The following is a 16,929-nucleotide window of genomic DNA, read 5'->3' as shown; positions in this document are numbered from 1 at the left end:
AGGTCTTTTAGGCCCTTGGAGAGTCGCTTGTTTCGACTTCGGTAGAGATTCATCATCCTATATAGGGCCTCCTTCTGGTAGTAAACAACGTCCTCCTGGGTCAAAGGGCCAAACTCGCTGAGCTCATCTAGAGGCTCGGCAAACCTTTTGATTTTCTTGAGAATTTTGGAGGTGTCTGGCCCCGGCGACACTGACCGCTTAACATCCGACATGACAAACTAATATACAATATTTGCGAAATATGAGCGTAACCGGACCTGAGTATCTCCTTCACCAGCCAAAGCTATTAAAATATGTACAGATGCGTTTGTTTGGCACGCTGGTAAGCGATTAGCTGAATGTGGCGGAAACAAGAGGAATTCTATAGTTGAAGAGGTGTTTTTTTTCAACAAAGTTTACATCTTGGTATGACGGCCGGGTAAGTGCCTAGAGAGCCATCTCGCCTTAGGGGCAACGGATTGGCAACTGATGTTGGGAAACGGATGGATGTCGGCATGTATCAGGCGTGTCATGGCTACTGTGCAGTATGATCTGTGTTCAAGAGAACTGTTCAAATAATTCAGGGGCAAAATGATGGAAAAGGCAAATCGTAATCATTGGGGCCTTGACCACTTCTACCTCAGGCCAAACCATTAGGATCACTAGTCCTCTTTCCTGCAATAGAAAAGCAACTTACAAGCTCAAGAATGTCGCATATACCTAAAAATAAGACTCTCAGGTCCACGGCTCAAATTCGAAAAAGCTCCGAATTTTGCACAAATAATAAAGAGGAGAAATTTACTTTGGAAAAAAAACTTAGGCAAATATCCAACCTCATTGATTATAAATGCATTACAAGATGTTGAGACTCGCTTACAGTATGAGAAATGTCACTAAGGTTGCTAGAGCGGTGAGACCCGTTCCTGCTGCCAGAATGCAACCGGTCAGATTCATGAATGGTGTTAAGTTTTACTCCTCGACTTCTTCTTTGACCAAAGAGGATGTGCTTGCGAGATCGATTTCTGTGTTGAACTCGTTCGAGCTGAAAGTTCCTTCCAGTTCGATTGGTATGGAAACCGAGTTCATTAAGGATCTCGGCATGGACTCGCTAGACTACAATGACGTGCTTGTTGCCCTCGAGGAGGAGTTCGACGTGGTGTTTGATGACAACGTTGCCAACGAAATCAAGTCTGTGGGAGAATGTGTTGACTACATTCTGAAGAACTACACGCCTGCTGAGGAGTCCCTGGATCCCGAGATCCGTTGAGCCAATAGGAGCATTGTTTCGTCCCACACGAGGCGACCAAGTGCCTTTGTCTCTGGCTATAGGGTGTCCGGAGACTTCGTTATGTAGATAATCGTTGAATTATGGCTGTAATGAGTAGGCGTCTGGCCAAAGCGGTCTGTTGCGGTGCAGAGGTGTGGCTATGACATCAGTCCCACGAATTAATTGTTAGGCAAATAAAATACATTTTTTGATTAGAGCGCAATGAGTGACGAGAAGTTCGACAAAAATATCCAATCGGATGCAGAGATGGCAGAAATCATGTCATCAGATGACCAGGAAGCTCCAGAGCAGCGTGGAATGGCCCCTGACCAGGTGGAAGAGCTAGAGGAGAAGTTTGGAATGCAAACCATCGATGATCCAAATCCAGAAGTTCTGCCTTCAGACAAAGAGCTAACGGAAGCGCTTCCTGATGATGTGCAGTATATTGATCTAATTCAGTATAAAATTCGGGATCTTGACGCGTTGGGGCTGGAGAGATTCCATAGTTTGGAAAGCCTGGTTCTTAGAGACAACTTGCTGGACAGCGCAAACGGGCTCAAGAAGTTGCCAAACAAGGAAAAACTAGAAGAATTGGATCTCTACGACAACAGGATCAAGCACATCTCGAAACACATCAACGAATTCACCAACCTCACTACTCTGGACCTATCCTTTAATAATATCAAGAATATCAAGCATTTAGAAGCTCTCACGAAACTAGAAAACCTTTACTTTGTGCAAAACCGCATCAAGGAGATACGGAATTTGGAGACACTACAAAATCTCAAGAACCTCGAACTGGGTGGAAATCGGATCGAGGTGATCTCAGAAACAATGCTCCATCTGCCAAGCATTGAGCAACTTTGGCTTGGTAAAAACATGATCTCGAAGTTTGAAAATCTGCAAAATCTGAAACGGCTTCGGGTGCTATCCATTCAATCGAACAGGATAACCAAGATCGAGAACTTGGATCAGCTCGAGAGTTTGGAGGAGCTGTATCTGTCGCACAATAAATTGACAAAGCTTGAAGGTCTGGACAACCTGCACAAGCTAATGGTTCTGGACGTGACGGCCAACCAGATCAGCAAGCTTGAAAATCTCAGCCATCTCACAGAATTGACAGATTTTTGGTGCTCGTACAACAAGATCGACTCGTTTGATAACGTGAGAGAGCAATTGGGACACCTTCCGAAATTGGACACCGTGTATTTTGAGGGAAATCCTATTCAGTTGAATGCGCCAGCATTGTACAGAACCAAGCTTAAGCTGAATCTCGGCAAATCGCTTCAGAAGATTGATGCAATGTACATTAACCAGGCCTGATTGAAATACTTGATTATGTCATCCGGCACATATTTCCGTTTCTCCTGTGTTACAGCCGCTAGAGCTCTTGCCGGGTTTCTACGAAGTCAAAAAGCCGGTGTCGAATCGCCGGCCACAAGTAGCTGGTGTTCTCGTGCAAATAGCCTAAATACCGCTTATCAGCGACTATAATAAAGACTAAAGGCTTTTCTAACGGTTTTGAGATGAGAAGAGGGGAGCCGGTGCTATAAGTGACCCAGGAGGGGTATGACTCAAAAAAAAAAAATCAGCGGGTAACTTTAGATCCGTTCGTAGAAAATCCCCGGGACTCAGTATGGCTCAAGGGTGACTCCGGTAGGCCACGCAAACAAGCTTCGCATCACCGATACGGAGACTAGCCATTGCGCTATTTCTCAACAGTCAGCATTTGCACGGTGTATCGCGCCAATTGGCCAGTGCCAACTTTGCGGCTGCTCCCCGTCTCCGGTGTTTTCGTGCATGGAGAATGGAAAAATTGAATCATCTTGAAAATATATGCAGGGTGGGTGGGTGTATGAAGAGCAGTATAAATATGCACCAGGAGAACATTTAAACAGAATCTGAATTTGCACTAAAAATCAAAGCCATGTTGAGAGTTACAAGTTCAAGAGCCACTAAAGGACTGCAATTCTCGAAAGTCGCCTTCTTTGTCGCCAAGAGACAGGAGTCTGCTTGGGCCTCAGTCCAGGCTGCTCCAGCCGATAAAATTCTCGGTCTGACTGTGCTGTACAACAACGACACCAACCCATCCAAGATCAATCTTGGTGTTGGGGCTTATAGAGACAATGATGGAAAGCCATGGATTTTGCCCTCTGTGAAAGCTGCAGAGCAGGTTTTGGCTAAAACCGAAACCAATAAGGAGTACGTCCCAATCGTTGGATCGCCGAAATTCAACGAGCTCATCAAGAAAATGCTCTACAGCCACGACGAGGCCGGTAAGAAGCTTCTCGAGGACGGCCGCGTTCTCACTGCCCAAGGAATCTCCGGTACCGGTTCTCTAAGAGTTTTGGGAGAGTTTGTGAGAACATTCTATCCAAAGTCGAACAAAGTTCTTGTTCCAAACCCAACTTGGGCCAACCATGTCGCCATTCTCGAAAAAGCTGGTCTTACCACCGGCAAATACAGTTACTACGACTACAAGACTAACGCATTGGACGAAGCTGGATTGTTGAACGATCTGGCTTCTGCAGAGCCGGGCACCGTTATTCTTCTGCACGCATGCTGCCACAACCCTACTGGTGTCGACCCGGAGTTGGAGCAGTGGGATAAGATACTGGACGTTGTTTCTCAGAAACAGCTTTTGCCAATTCTGGACATGGCCTACCAGGGCTTCAGATCTGGCTCTCCAATCGACGACTTGGCCATTCTGTTCAAGTTCAACAAGGCGGTTGTTGATGGCAAGCTCTCCAACTTCCTTCTTTCGCAATCGTTTGCTAAGAACATGGGTCTCTACGGTGAAAGAGTCGGCTCGCTCTCTATCATCACTGCTGGTCCAGAAGAAACCACTAGAGTGAAGTCACAATTGGAGAAGGTCATCAGACCGCTCTATTCGTCTCCCCCATCTCATGGCTCCAAGCTAGTCGAGATCATCCTTTCTGACGACACAATTTACCAACAATGGCTGGAGGACGTGAGGGTGATGTCTGACAGACTCGTTGAGATGAGAAAACTGCTGCACGACAAACTGAAGAACACTTACAAGAACCCATTGAACTGGGACCATCTCTTGAACCAAAAGGGAATGTTCTGTTACACTGGCTTGAAGGAGGACCAGGTTAAGAAACTGATTGACAAGTCGGTCTACCTGACTTCCGATGGAAGAATCTCCATTGCCGGTATCTACCCTGCTAATGTCGACAACCTGGCCAAGGCGATTCACGAGGTCACCACCAACTAAATAAATACTCTTATAATTATAAGTATTCTGATCGGACTTGCACTGGTGCAATATGTAAGTGTACACGACACATGTGCTGAAATTTTATTCACGAAAAGTGATAAGCGTATTTTGTTTACCGACGAGAGGTCAGGAGCGAGAAATAGAGCAGGGAAGACCGGAAACGTACAGCATGGAGGCCCAGGAAGTGAAGTCTGTGATAAAGAGTCTCGACAAGGCGCAGGACACCAAAACAATTGTTGAGTTGTTGGAAGTGTTAAAAAAAGAAGTGGTAGCCACTGAAAAGTTTCTCAGAGAGACAAAGGTGGGAGTGGCGGTGAACAAGCTGCGCACACATGCGGACGTGGAGGTGAGCTCACTGGTGAAGAAAATAATCAAGCAATGGAAGGAGCAGGTGTCGAAGGAGAAGAAGTCAAGCAAGGCCCAACCTAAAGAGTCGTCGCCAGAGAGCCCCGCAGCAGCTACTTCGACATCGCCACCAGTGGAGAACAGAGAGAGCAAAACTTTTGTGACTTCCAAGCCGCGTAATCCTGCAAACGATGGTGTCAATATCAATGTTCACGAAAATACCACGAGAAACGGGTCGATCTCTGGTCTGTACACGGCATTGGCCATGACCTCCGACAAACTGCCTTCAGAAATTGTGTTAATAGCCCAGGAGATCGAGGCGGAGGCATTCAAACTGACGGATTTTAAAGTGTCGGACCAGTACCGCAACAAGATGAGATCATTAATTATGAATCTAAGAAATAAGAACAATCCCGAACTACGAGCACGGTTACTGAGCAGAGAACTCAAATCGTCGAAATTCGTCACCATGACCAACCAGGAGCTTGCACCTGAAGCCCTGAAAAAAGAGCTTGCCGACCTGCACCAAAAGAACCTCTTCGACGCCCAGGGCGCGGTGCAGAAGCGCGCTATCACAGACAGATTTGTGTGCGGAAAGTGCAACAAGAGAGAGGTCAGCTACTACCAGATGCAAACTAGATCTGCGGATGAGCCGCTTACAACCTTCTGTACATGTGAAAACTGCGGAAATAGATGGAAATTCAGTTAAATAAATAAGTAGTATATGTCGTCATATGTGATCATTCACAGCAATCGTTTGATTGTGCCCAGATATTGGATTACCAGTTTGACATCCTCTAGCTGGAAGTCGATGTCGTGTAGCGCGATAGAATCCAGAAATTGGTCAACAACCTCCTTATTCGGCTTGCGGAGTATCTCCCTCGTGAACAGCACGCTGAACATGAAACTTGTGATGGCCGAATATCTGTCAAAGAAGAATGAATTGGCACGCTTGTCTGCTACCGTGATCGCCTTGTCCACTACTTTGAATGCGTCGTATGCCTTGGTTCTAAGGTCCGGGTATGCGTGACATTGGAGCATCAGCTCCTCTAGTCTAAGGACACCCTGCCTGTCTGCTAGGGAGTAGTGGCGGAGAAGAGATGTAGATGGTTGTCTGAGGAGTCCCCTTGAACTTTCCTTGAGGGTACGGCCAGCTGCTAATTTGAACATGCCTACAAATTTTGCATTCCCAACACTCTCTCTATATATATCTCAGGTCACCCCACAATCATCATCATCATGCCTCCATGCTACTCCGCACTTACCCCAGCGAGTCGTGCGGATTATGTAATCACAAGGTTTCAAAAATATGCTTGTGTTGCCGCATCTCTTCAATTATGGCAGCCACTTGAGGCACTACCTGCTGGTGGAGTTGTTCCGCCTCCTGCGCACTAAATTTAGACAGCACGTACCTGGACACGGCGTCCGGATCTTTCTCTCTCTGGGAATCTCTTCCGATGCCGATTTGTATGGCGTTGTAGCCTTTGCCAATGTGCTGCTGGATAGATTTTAGGCCATTATGCCCGCGTGCCGAAGAGTTTTGCTTTCGCACGCGCACTTTCCCCAGGTCCAGATCCAGCTCGTCGTGGAGCACCACGAGCACCGGGTTCCACTGAGGCTGCGCCATGAGAGCCTTCCAGGGCTTGGCGAGGTTTTTCCCGCTTAGATTCATGAACCCCGGAGTCTCGTACAGGAGCACGTCTGGCTTGTTTGTGTTGCATCCGAACTTGAACCCATTTATCTGCTTCATCTGGGAAAAACCTTGAGACTCGCATAATTTTTTCAATATCAGATGACCAACCGAGTGACGGGTCCCGTGGTACTGGGTTTCGGGATTACCTATGGATGCCACCAGGATTAGCACAGGTTTATCGTTTGGGGCGGCTATTCTTGTTAGAGAGGATGCCTTTCTTGCAAAATGCAGAAACGAGAGCATCGTAAAAAGATTAGTCAGACAGGGTAAAATAATCTTTAATTTATTTTGTATCTTAAGCAATCGTTCTTTTGGCTCAGATGAATCCATTTTCCAGTGCCAAGATCGTTGCAGATGCTACGGAAGAGGCAGACATTTACGGGGTGGCGTACGGTATGCTGATCAAGTTCATACTCGCGTTTGTCGTAGTTTCCATCTTGTACATGGTGGCCGACAGAAAGATGGTGAAGGAGGACCACAAGAAGCAGGAGTAGAGTGTTTAGGATTTGTAAAGCAAACTCACAATTAATTCTTTTGAGTTGGTAAGACATGTAATCCAGTTCAATTTGTTCATTTTCCGGGGAACGAAAATATTTGGACCAACACTTTTATGAGATATTTCCATTTTCAATGAGTGTAAGCGACGACAATTCACAAGATGCTCAGCAAGGCCACGACGATAACTCTCGTTCGCACCAGTCGCCTGATGGAGGGACGTCTACTCCCGTGATAAAGCAGGAAAGCTCTGAGGAACGGATGGAAAATCAAGACTACTCCAAAATAACTGGTAACGGGCCACAAAGAAAACGCAAAAAAGTCAACGTGGCCTGTGTCTACTGCAGGAGGTCGCACATGATTTGCGATCAAGGCCGTCCCTGCCAGCGATGTCTGAAACGGAACATCGGCCACCTTTGCCATGACGAGCCCACTAATGGAGGCCGCAAAAGTAAAAGGTCGACAAGCGCCACAGTTGACCGGTCTTCTTCCTCTCCTGGGTACTCAAACTTGGAGGAAACCCGGGCAAACAGCTCTAGTGCAGAAAAATTGAGCCCTCTTGGAATATACCGTCATCAGCCCATCAACCCCGACATGGTGAACTTCGACGCGACGACACCTCAACAGGCCAACCCGCGCAGCTATCTGTCAACCAAGCCATCAGAAACTGCAATAAATCAACAGCCATTTTTCTACTCCGAACACGCAGGTTCTGAGTTCAACTCTCTTACGGAGTTCCTCTCGATGATCGACGATACAGATATGATAAACTCCATCAATTTGGACAACGATCCGCTGCTCAACAAACTCACAGGCCTGCCTGGAAACAGTTATCCATCCGCTAGCTTGAACCAGATGCCACCTTTCGAGCCTGCTTTTGAAAACAGTCTTTTTGCTAAAACGTCTAGCTCCCCAACTGTGGAAAAACAGAACCCAGCAATATCTGCCCAGGTCGCTCTGCCCAACAGCTCCGTTCGCGCCCCACAAAATCTTTACGAGCCCTACATTTCTCAACCACAAATAAACCCAAATGTGGCTCAGCCGTCCACGAAATCGTCCGGACAGCCCTTTGTATCTGATTCTGCTAGGGACAAGTTTTTCCTTACCGCAGCCGACCCGACCACCGAAATCTCGCCAGAAGAGCGACTCAAACAGGTGATCAATGCCAAACTCGAGGCCGGACTCCTAAAACCGTACAATTATGCAAAGGGATACCAAAGACTGCAAAACTACATGGACAACCACATGGCCGCATCATCGAGACAGAGAATTTTGAAACCATTGTCAATGTTTAGACCAGGTTTCCGGGCCATTGCCAAGGCTTTGAAAGATATAGACCTGATTATGGTGGAAGAGAACTTTGAGAGAATGCTTTTGGACTACGATCGTGTTTTTACCTCGATGGCCATCCCTGCTTGTCTTTGGAGAAGAACGGGCGAAATCTATCGAGGAAACAAAGAGTTCGCGTCTTTGGTCGAAGTTTCCATCGATGACCTCAAAAATGGCAAGCTCACCATCTATGAGCTGATGACAGAGGAGAGCAGTGTCAACTTCTGGGAGAAATATGGAGCCATTGCATTTGACAACACCCAGAAAGCTGTCATGACTAGCTGCAACCTGCGGAGCAAGGACGGGCGGAAAAAGAGGAACTGCTGCTTCAGTTTCACCATTCGCCGAGACAAGTACAATATCCCCAGCTGTATTGTGGGAAACTTCATTCCTATACAATAAACAGTCATCATTCGCTTAATAGTTCATCGGCTGTCTTGGTCGAAAATTTGGCCTGCAGATTGTTCAATTTTTGAGCATCCTGGAAGTATTTCTGGATGATCTTTGCAGTGGTGTCTCCGAAACTGATAAACTCAAACTCGTCATCCAACGCACTTATCGTTTCAAGACATTTAAGGAACTGAACCGGTTTTGAGGTCGCCTGGACAATATTTTTGACTTGTGTATTCACCTCTGCTACCATTTCACCATTTAAGTTGGACACCATCGGGACGCCCAAAGAATGTGCCATATAAAGGGTTTTTCCAAACAATTGTTCCAAGTCCCTCTCTATGGGCTGCAGTACAGGGTTGTGGAATGGAATTCTGACTCCGAGATCGATGCTATGGACTCGTGTTTTCCAGACTCCTGCTTTAGCAATCCTTGCCTTGAGCTGGTCAATCTTCTGACTCAACTCATGGTTTTCCCCACTAACAACAAGCTGTTGATAGTTGTTGTAGTTGCTGACTTGTACATCCATCTCTCCTAGAATTTGTGTAATGTATTTATAGTGAGTTGGTTGAAATAACAGTGCTTGCATTGAATAGGCCTTCCCTGATTTCTCCACTAACTTTTCCATTAACACACCCCTTTTGTATGCCAATTCGAGTCCGGCCGCAAAGGGGATTGAGTCTTGCGCAACCAAGGCACATATCTCACCCACAGAGTGACCCAGCAGGAAATCGGTGTTGTTGAGAATATTATCATTTTTCACGGCTCTGATAAGATGGTAAGTGATGTACGATGTTAGTATCAGTAGTGGTTGTTGGATAGACGTCAATTGAACGTTTTTCTTCGCCAAGGCGGTAGCGGGATCAGTGATAAACTCTGACAGTCGCAATGACGGCAGTGTTCTGTCAGTTTCTGCTAAGAGCGTTCGTACCACAGGCGCATTTTGGTACTTTGATAAAGTGGACAGCGAACTGACATCAAATCGACCCTGTCCTGGGAATACGAGCACTTTAGTGGACCTTAACCGACTGAATATCTTGCTCATAATAAAGAATGAATTAAACCTATACTGGTGTGGGGGTGTCAATTATTTAGAAGCCTTTGCCGTACTCGTCAGCCGTTTTGTACTCCTTGACAGAGTCATCAACAGTGATAAGACCCTGTTTTTCCTTGATCCGGAACTGGACCATCTTGAGAAGATGGTAGATCATTGAAAGGTGGGGCGCATCAATGCCGTTCTTCTCCGCAATCCTGAGCGGATTTCCAACAATGGTTTCCACTTCTATCATTCTATTCAGTCTTACGTCGACAAGCATCGACGGAGTATAGAATAAGCCATCGGAGATGTTCAGCATGGTTTCCTCCAATTCTGGAGGAAGTGTATACCCATCGGACTTTGCGATCGCATATATTTCCCTCATGACTGGTCTCCATACAGTTTCTTTGCAACCCGTCATTGCTGCCCTGCTACAATCCAGATTGGTCAGGGCAGTCGAAGTATTGACCGAAGCATTATACAGCAGCTTCTGCCATCTAGTTTGTCTAACATTTAGGTCTTTCTTGACTACGTTCTTGCCGTCCTTCATCCGGTAGATGGAAATGAACTTGTCCAGGATCTGCTCAGCTCTCGCGCGATCTTTCAAGGTTGGGTTTTCAAAGATACCTAGCTGAACGTTGTCTGGTGTCATCTGGCTCACCACACAGTCAATATTCGTGCATCCTATAAGCGAGACACAGCTCAGAATCACATGACCGGGGAATTTTTCTATTAGTGGCTTTTCAATATCGATACCGTTCTGGCACAATATCACGGCCGTATTTGGATTGGTCCTCATTGCGACCTCGATGATCTCTTCGCAAGGATTCGGCGAGTCTGGTAAGTTCTTGACAGACACGAATATGTAGTCGTACTGTTCGCCGTTGGCAACAGCTTCATGGACTGAACTTACGACCTTGGACGGCTTCCAATGGTCAATGTTACCGAATTGCACTGACTCGATTTTGTATCCTTCTGTTGAGGCTTTTTCGTAGCCAGATCTAACTACCACCGTCACCTCTGCACACCCATTGTACTCCAATGTATAAGCGGCTACAATCCCAAGAGCTCCGCTGCCAACCAGAAGAACTTTAGTTTTAGTCATGGCAATTAGATTTTTTGAATAGAGCTTACATAGCGTAGTGCACAGCCCTATATTACTTATATGGAATCGTAGTTGCGTATTGCCCAATTCAAGCAGTCCTCCAGCTCTCTGACGTCGTTGAGAGTCACATCCAAGACCGTAGAACCGGTCTGGTTTTGTAAGGTGAGGTTCATCACCGAATAAGCAGATGCAAATAGCGAGGTCAGTTTGACTCTTACAATTAGCGAGTTTGTAGCGAGTTCCAAAATTGAAGCAGGGGGAGTGCTGACGCGCGCAAAGGGGTCTTTCGAGCGTGCAGACGGCTCGTTGCAATGATTGATAATATTCAAATGCTCTGCTAAATGCTCTTTAGTTTTTGTTCTGTCATTCTCGAAGTGGTTTAAGATAATAGACTCCAGAACATCGCGCACCGATTTCAACGTGCGCTTGTGGCGATTGTAAACGATAATTGGGCGAATAAGCGACAAGAGTGATGTCTGGGGTGCACTTTGGGCCTCTGTGTCCAACGCTAAAGGCGGTATATTTCGTTGGTCCAAATTGCGTTTGTGCTCAGCATAGAGCATCAAGCGTAAGTATATCTGGATGAGATCTGCTCGTTCGTTTGATGGAAGGTCTGCAGGAGCATGGACTTCTTCAGGCGGCACCTCTGTGATCTCTATGATCTCATCGTGTAAATCGATCACAATTTTATCTTCCTCTGCGGATACCTGGAGAGATATCAGAGTTGCGGCTTCTCGGAGCAGTTGATAAAACAGCTCTTCTTCAAAGAGAAAGAATCGTGCCTTTGCGATATCGTTTATAACGCCTTTTTTTTCTTTAAAACTGTGTAATCTCTGCTCAACGTTGGACTCGCCAATCAAGTTGACGGTTTCTCCATTTTTCTCATATATCCGGACGTTGACTACTTTATCTTGTTTTTCTTCCTTAGCTGGAGCAGAGTTCTCGAAAAAGAGATCTCCGGTAGTTGTGTCTTTTTTCAAAATCCCTATTCCCTTATCGTAGTATGTTGATCCGGCATCCCCATACCCGTATTTGACACAGACCTCTTTGGAATTTTTTATGTTCATGCTTGTGATCACCTCGTTTGATTTTAACACCTCCACCATGCCTGACCAGAAATTTTTCTCTTTCTCCACCTCTTCTTTGAGTCTCAAACTAGAAGACTTCAGATTAGCTGCTGCGCGCTCCAAGCTTTCCAGCTTCCAGCCTCGACCGACTTTTGAGGTGTCGAATTGTAATTTTTCAGTATCTTCTGGAGGGTCAACCTTGTCGCTTGACAATGACCCAATTTTGATGTGTTGCTTCAGATGAGGAGACATGGATGACGATCCTGCAGCCGGACGAACACAGGAAATCAAGAGGGAAACGAAATCCAAAGATAATGACGACTCGTTCAGAGCTGAGTGAACAGAGTTTACGATTTCCTGTTTGACTTTCTTAAACTCCTCGTACGACCTGAGCTGCTCCCGAGTCAGTAATGGTTCGCCCTCCATTTCGACGTCGCCTTGATTGGACGCCGTGTCTTTGGATAATTGCTCGTTTTCAATTTCCTCTTTCAACCTGTCTTCGGAAATGTCCAAAAAAGACCCTCGCTGGGCAATAATTTTGGCTAATAACTGGGGCAATGGCAGCTTCTCATCCTCATTGGAATATTCAAGAGCAGAATCCTGGTCCAATAAGGGAGCAAAATCAAGAAACTCGTTATCCTTGTCGACAACCATGAAATGATTAATTTTGTGTTTTTTATTTTTTACATCTAACAAGTCTGGGCTAATAAAATCTCGTTTTAATAAATTAAAGCTCAATTCTCTCTGCGGTTTTTGCAAATGCCCCAAAAGCGCAGAAGTACAGCCAAAAAGTCGGGCAATTCTAAGGCAGACAATGGAGCGAAAACCTCCGCTCACGAAATAGGTGCTTCCGTACACAGTGTCCTTGACAATGAAAACAAGATCCTGGAAATCAGCGTACCCGCGACAGGCTCTCCAGATACCACGAAAACGACCGAAATCCGTGGAAGAGACAGGTCGAAGGCAAGGACCTTCTTGATGACGAAACGCTTTATGTTTGTTTTTGGTATATTTTTTGGTGTTGTTGTTGCTCTTTATTTTGGCTCGAAGTCCATGGTTGATAATGATATGCTGCCCGACTTCGACTCCATAATAAAATTCGAGACTCTCAGTGGCTACTTTGAGGATTGGAAAGATGTACTACCCGCTTCCCTGCAAAGTCTGTTGGAAGAGACCAGTACTGAAGATTTTCATGATCCTAGTGAGTCGTTTGCAATTGGTAAGTTGCTGAAAAAAGAAGGCTTCGAGGCAAAACACCCTGTCATCATGGTTCCAGGAGTCATCAGTACAGGAATAGAGAGTTGGGGGCTAGAAGGTACTGAGGATTGTCGAAGCGAGCCTCATTTTAGAAAGAGACTATGGGGATCATTTTATATGATCAGGACCATGTTTTTGGATAAAGCTTGCTGGCTTAAACATATAATGTTAGATCCCGAAACGGGACTTGACCCGCCAGGAATAAAATTGAGAGCGGCGCAAGGGTTTGAGGCAGCAGACTTTTTCATGGCCGGCTACTGGATATGGAACAAGATCCTTCAAAATTTGGCCGTGATAGGATATGGCCCTAATAATATGTTCAGTGCTGCTTACGACTGGAGACTGAGTTATCTGGACTTGGAGAGAAGAGATGGTTACTTTTCAAAACTCAAATCACAAATTGAGCTAAGCAAAAAGCTCAATGGCGAGAAGACTGTACTCTACGGCCACTCAATGGGTGCACAGGTGATATTTTATTTCTTGAAGTGGGTTGAAGCCCAGGGAGAACATTTTGGAAATGGTGGTCCTCAATGGGTAAACGACCACATCGAAGCGTTTGTTAATATTTCAGGGTGCTTATTGGGTACTCCCAAAGCGATTGTGGCGTTGCTCTCCGGGGAAATGAAAGATACAGTCCAACTGAACGCTCTTGCCGTCCAAGGCTTGGAAAGATTCTTTTCCCGCAGGGAAAGGTTGGACATGCTCAAATCGTTTGGAGGTATCGCGAGTATGATACCAAAGGGAGGAGATCTGATTTGGGGAAATCTTGAGTCTGCTCCAGATGATGCTTTTGAAGGCGATGGACAAAAAGCCAACGAAACAATGGGGAAGTTCATCCGCTTTGTTGAGGAAGTCGGAGAGTTTTCCAGACGAAACCTCACTGTTTCGCAATCTATTGACTTTTTGCTTGAGCAGGGCCCTGATTGGTTCACCCGCAGAACACTAGAGCACTATTCCAATGGTGTTGCCAAGTCGAAAAAAGAGCTTTTGCAAAATGAGAAGCAATTCAACAAATGGATTAATCCGCTGGAGGTACCACTACCTAATGCACCGGATATGAAGATCTACTGTTTTTATGGTGTTGGAAATCCTACAGAGCGCGCATACAATTACCGCGAGGAGCTGAACAAGGATGTCTCAAAGCTGAATGTGTCTATTGACACCGATAACAAGCAGAGCGTGCTTCTTTCCGACGGCGATGGCACGGTCTCGCTAATGACACACACAATGTGCCACAAGTGGTCACAGGAAGGAGATAACATGTACAATCCGGGAAATTCGAAGGTTACAATTGTGGAGATGAAGCACGAGCCCGATAGATTTGATATTCGAGGCGGTGCAAAAACGGCAGAGCATGTTGACATTCTTGGAAGTGCTGAACTAAACGAGATGGTTTTACGCGTCGCGAGCGGTAGAGGAGACACTATCAATTCCACTTATGTTACCAAGTTGCACGACGTGATAAATGAGCTTGACTTCTAGCTACAGCCATATACATATCAAGGCTCAGCTAAACAAAATAACCGTCGCGCGACTCGCTCGTTTATTTTTCGTGTACTCCATCGCGCATGGCTCACTATTATTTTTTTGGGTAGCGTAACTATTTCGGTAATTCCAAAACAAACACCCTCGGATCGAGTATTTTGTTTATTCAAGCGTGTGGCATAACTAAGAACAACTTCGCCGTTCTTTCGTTTACTAGCATTGGTGGTAGATATACTGGTCAACAAACAACCATGACTACTAGGACCACAGCAAGACCTCCTTTGGCAAGTTTGGACAACAATGCTCTGAGCATGCCAAACGTGAGCGGCAATAAACATGTCCTCTCGTTTGAAGGGTCCAAAGAAATGTCTCCCAAACTCCAAAGAGCACGGATGCTCAAGCTCAAGCTACAGCTGGCGTACTACAAGGTCACTACCAACCAAATGGACGTGCCTCTGACTAGTCTCAAAGTTCCGAGCAAAGAAAGGCAACACGGTTCTCCGATATCTAAGCGCCGTCGGTCCAACGCGCTAGATGATCTTCTAGCCTCCTCGACTCCTGTTTTGAACAGAAACCGCAGAATTGGGCCAATGAGGAGGAGAGGTGTCAGTTTTCTAGATGATGTTGTTAAAAAGAGAGCCACCAGTGCTAACCTGAAGCGGGCATCTTTGCAGTATAGAAAAGTTTCGAGCCTGAACAGCGTTGCCCAGACCTCCCCTTCGCGCTTTGTTACCACCTCCAAGGGTGCCAGCAAAGCCAAGCTTCCTCCTGTTCCTCGAAACGCGATCCATCATTCTGATTCCACGCTTTTGGACTCCGATTCGACTTTTATGACCCCTATTAAGCCCCCTCTTAACACCAGCATGACAGAGACATCCAAACTACTGTCGTCTATCTCCAGACCTAACCAATTAGATTTATCTCCCACAAGATTAATGTCCACTCCGTCCTCTATAGGAGCAGCTCGGTGCCTGTTGCAGTTGGCGCACCGATAGTTTTCCATTAGCATCGTGATGATTCAATTCTCCTGCTGGCCACAGAGCCAGAGTTTTGTGTATATGAGCATATCACTGTATTACTAGCAAAAAGTATACAACTTAATATAATACTTCTAATCTATCTTCTTTTGATGCGCAAACATTTTGTAGAAAGATTCCAAAAAGATCCCCACAAAGACAGTCAGCAGGCCAAACCACTGGCTCGCGTTCAATTGGTGGCCAAAAAGAAACACGCTGAGACACATCGAAAACATCTTGCGCGTCACTGTGATTGTGACTAGCAGCAGTGAGCCGAAGTTCTCCAGGGTCAAGAAAATGAAGATCTGGCCCAGAGATCCAAGCAATCCGAACATTAGGATATCCTGCACCACTTCCGGTCCATTGTCGACCACAAACTGTCTGAAATAGTCGAATTGTCGCGTAAACAAGACTGTGTATGAGAATGTGAAGACCGCGTTGAGCAGATTCAGGCCGGCCATGAGATGAGCTCCAGTGATGTTTTTTGACTGAGACTTCGAGAACAGTTGATCCTGGGTCGAGTTTGTCAGCCCATCCAATAGAAGAGACACAAAAAGATACGCAAACCCAAGAAGTATGCGGCCGTCATTGCTGGTGGCTTTGGCTTTGTTACTGATAGAAAATACCACGACGCCAAACGTCACTAGACCTGCTACCACATATTTGTAGGTTGCGAATTTGGAACCGTACAAAAGTCGATGAACCAACATGACAGGTATTAGTTTGCATGATTTTGCAAGCAAGTAAAACAGATAGTCCAGGTGGTTTAGCGATTGATAGGCAATTGGTGACGAAACAGCTTGACTCAATGCTATGAGCACAAAATTCCATAACATCTTTTTGTCTTGGAAGAGAAAGTAAGCTGGTATTTCAAGTCTCCGCGATTTAACCGACATATACGCTGTGCCCACAAGCATTGCAAAAAATGCTTGCACACTGTTGATAATCAGCGGTGCTTTGAAATACGCTTCATCATCCTCTGACGAGTAGTTCTTGGAAGATATTTTTTCTTGCAGGTATGACCAGGAAAGAAAGGATCCATATATTCCCGCAACGCATACCACCAGCATCGGCACTGATGGTGATTTGGATGCTGACGTTTGATTTCGTGAGGGTTTGTTGCTAACCATTACCTAGCATAAATTTAACAGAGTATAGTTTAACACAGCCTGAAAATATTGATTGACTTGATCGGTGCTAGAGTCACATTAAGTTGGCTCACAG

The 16,929-nt window shown here is 45.8% G+C and overlaps 13 protein-coding genes across 13 annotated transcripts; 7 read left to right on the top strand and 6 right to left on the bottom strand.

The window, feature by feature from the left end:
- The first annotated feature begins 800 nt into the window (after positions 1–800).
- On the top strand, positions 801–1,348 carry OGAPODRAFT_15887 (uncharacterized protein). The gene has a single exon (XM_018354032.1). It carries the CDS (start codon positions 839–841, stop codon positions 1,244–1,246), a length of 408 nt encoding a protein of 135 aa, XP_018212575.1. The 5' UTR covers positions 801–838; the 3' UTR covers positions 1,247–1,348.
- A 124-nt stretch (positions 1,349–1,472) lies between these two features.
- Positions 1,473–2,744, top strand: OGAPODRAFT_15886 (uncharacterized protein). The gene has a single exon (XM_018354031.1). The coding sequence runs from the start codon at positions 1,514–1,516 to the stop codon at positions 2,567–2,569; it is 1,056 nt and encodes a 351-aa protein (XP_018212574.1). The 5' UTR covers positions 1,473–1,513; the 3' UTR covers positions 2,570–2,744.
- A 106-nt stretch (positions 2,745–2,850) lies between these two features.
- Positions 2,851–4,517, top strand: OGAPODRAFT_15884 (uncharacterized protein). Its single transcript, XM_018354030.1, has one exon. The coding sequence runs from the start codon at positions 3,174–3,176 to the stop codon at positions 4,482–4,484; it is 1,311 nt and encodes a 436-aa protein (XP_018212573.1). The 5' UTR covers positions 2,851–3,173; the 3' UTR covers positions 4,485–4,517.
- A 139-nt stretch (positions 4,518–4,656) lies between these two features.
- Positions 4,657–5,541, top strand: OGAPODRAFT_98544 (uncharacterized protein; the record flags this gene model as incomplete). Its single annotated transcript, XM_018358030.1, has 1 exon — positions 4,657–5,541. The coding sequence occupies one exon, from the start codon at positions 4,657–4,659 to the stop codon at positions 5,539–5,541; it is 885 nt and encodes a 294-aa protein (XP_018212572.1).
- OGAPODRAFT_15883 (uncharacterized protein) lies at positions 5,523–6,912 on the bottom strand. The gene has a single exon (XM_018354029.1). It carries the CDS (start codon positions 6,766–6,768, stop codon positions 6,124–6,126), a length of 645 nt encoding a protein of 214 aa, XP_018212570.1. The 5' UTR covers positions 6,769–6,912; the 3' UTR covers positions 5,523–6,123.
- Positions 5,577–6,002, bottom strand: OGAPODRAFT_7240 (uncharacterized protein; the record flags this gene model as incomplete). Its single annotated transcript, XM_018355859.1, has 1 exon — positions 5,577–6,002. One exon carries the CDS (start codon positions 6,000–6,002, stop codon positions 5,577–5,579), a length of 426 nt encoding a protein of 141 aa, XP_018212571.1.
- Positions 6,913–7,281: 369 nt separating the features above from the next.
- OGAPODRAFT_98542 (uncharacterized protein) lies at positions 7,282–9,542 on the top strand (the record flags this gene model as incomplete). The annotated part of the gene is made up of 2 exons (XM_018358029.1): positions 7,282–7,992; positions 8,086–9,542. The coding sequence occupies 2 exons, from the start codon at positions 7,282–7,284 to the stop codon at positions 8,749–8,751; spliced, it is 1,377 nt and encodes a 458-aa protein (XP_018212569.1). The 3' UTR covers positions 8,752–9,542.
- OGAPODRAFT_92990 (uncharacterized protein) lies at positions 8,815–9,784 on the bottom strand (the record flags this gene model as incomplete). Its single annotated transcript, XM_018357256.1, has 2 exons — positions 8,815–8,851; positions 8,889–9,784. 2 exons carry the CDS (start codon positions 9,782–9,784, stop codon positions 8,815–8,817), a joined length of 933 nt encoding a protein of 310 aa, XP_018212568.1.
- Positions 9,785–9,816: 32 nt separating this feature from the next.
- On the bottom strand, positions 9,817–10,880 carry OGAPODRAFT_81818 (uncharacterized protein; the record flags this gene model as incomplete). The annotated part of the gene is made up of 1 exon (XM_018356567.1): positions 9,817–10,880. One exon carries the CDS (start codon positions 10,878–10,880, stop codon positions 9,831–9,833), a length of 1,050 nt encoding a protein of 349 aa, XP_018212567.1. The 3' UTR covers positions 9,817–9,830.
- Positions 10,881–10,936: 56 nt separating this feature from the next.
- OGAPODRAFT_92988 (uncharacterized protein) lies at positions 10,937–12,601 on the bottom strand (the record flags this gene model as incomplete). The annotated part of the gene is made up of 1 exon (XM_018357255.1): positions 10,937–12,601. The coding sequence occupies one exon, from the start codon at positions 12,599–12,601 to the stop codon at positions 10,937–10,939; it is 1,665 nt and encodes a 554-aa protein (XP_018212566.1).
- Positions 12,602–12,718: 117 nt separating this feature from the next.
- OGAPODRAFT_86309 (uncharacterized protein) lies at positions 12,719–14,828 on the top strand. The gene has a single exon (XM_018356830.1). The coding sequence runs from the start codon at positions 12,926–12,928 to the stop codon at positions 14,684–14,686; it is 1,761 nt and encodes a 586-aa protein (XP_018212565.1). The 5' UTR covers positions 12,719–12,925; the 3' UTR covers positions 14,687–14,828.
- Positions 14,829–14,879: 51 nt separating this feature from the next.
- On the top strand, positions 14,880–15,684 carry OGAPODRAFT_75608 (uncharacterized protein; the record flags this gene model as incomplete). The annotated part of the gene is made up of 1 exon (XM_018356051.1): positions 14,880–15,684. Exon 1 carries the CDS (start codon positions 14,941–14,943, stop codon positions 15,682–15,684), a length of 744 nt encoding a protein of 247 aa, XP_018212564.1. The 5' UTR covers positions 14,880–14,940.
- A 116-nt stretch (positions 15,685–15,800) lies between these two features.
- Positions 15,801–16,813, bottom strand: OGAPODRAFT_98534 (uncharacterized protein; the record flags this gene model as incomplete). The annotated part of the gene is made up of 1 exon (XM_018358027.1): positions 15,801–16,813. The coding sequence occupies exon 1, from the start codon at positions 16,773–16,775 to the stop codon at positions 15,801–15,803; it is 975 nt and encodes a 324-aa protein (XP_018212563.1). The 5' UTR covers positions 16,776–16,813.
- Between the last annotated feature and the right edge of the window lie 116 nt (positions 16,814–16,929).

The sequence above is a fragment of the Ogataea polymorpha genome, assembly GCF_001664045.1.
Source record: "Ogataea polymorpha strain NCYC 495 leu1.1 chromosome Unknown OGAPOscaffold_2, whole genome shotgun sequence".
NCBI lineage: Eukaryota > Fungi > Ascomycota > Pichiomycetes > Pichiales > Pichiaceae > Ogataea > Ogataea polymorpha.
This window is presented reverse-complemented; position numbering and strand designations above follow the sequence as displayed.

Bases quoted from the DNA above. Each gene is read 5' to 3' on its own strand.
- OGAPODRAFT_15887 (XM_018354032.1), top strand. From the start codon at position 839: ATGTTGAGACTCGCTTACAGTATGAGAAATGTCACTAAGGTTGCTAGA.
- OGAPODRAFT_15883 (XM_018354029.1), bottom strand. From the start codon at position 6,768: ATGCTCTCGTTTCTGCATTTTGCAAGAAAGGCATCCTCTCTAACAAGA.
- OGAPODRAFT_86309 (XM_018356830.1), top strand. From the start codon at position 12,926: ATGACGAAACGCTTTATGTTTGTTTTTGGTATATTTTTTGGTGTTGTT.
- OGAPODRAFT_15886 (XM_018354031.1), top strand. From the start codon at position 1,514: ATGGCAGAAATCATGTCATCAGATGACCAGGAAGCTCCAGAGCAGCGT.
- OGAPODRAFT_15884 (XM_018354030.1), top strand. From the start codon at position 3,174: ATGTTGAGAGTTACAAGTTCAAGAGCCACTAAAGGACTGCAATTCTCG.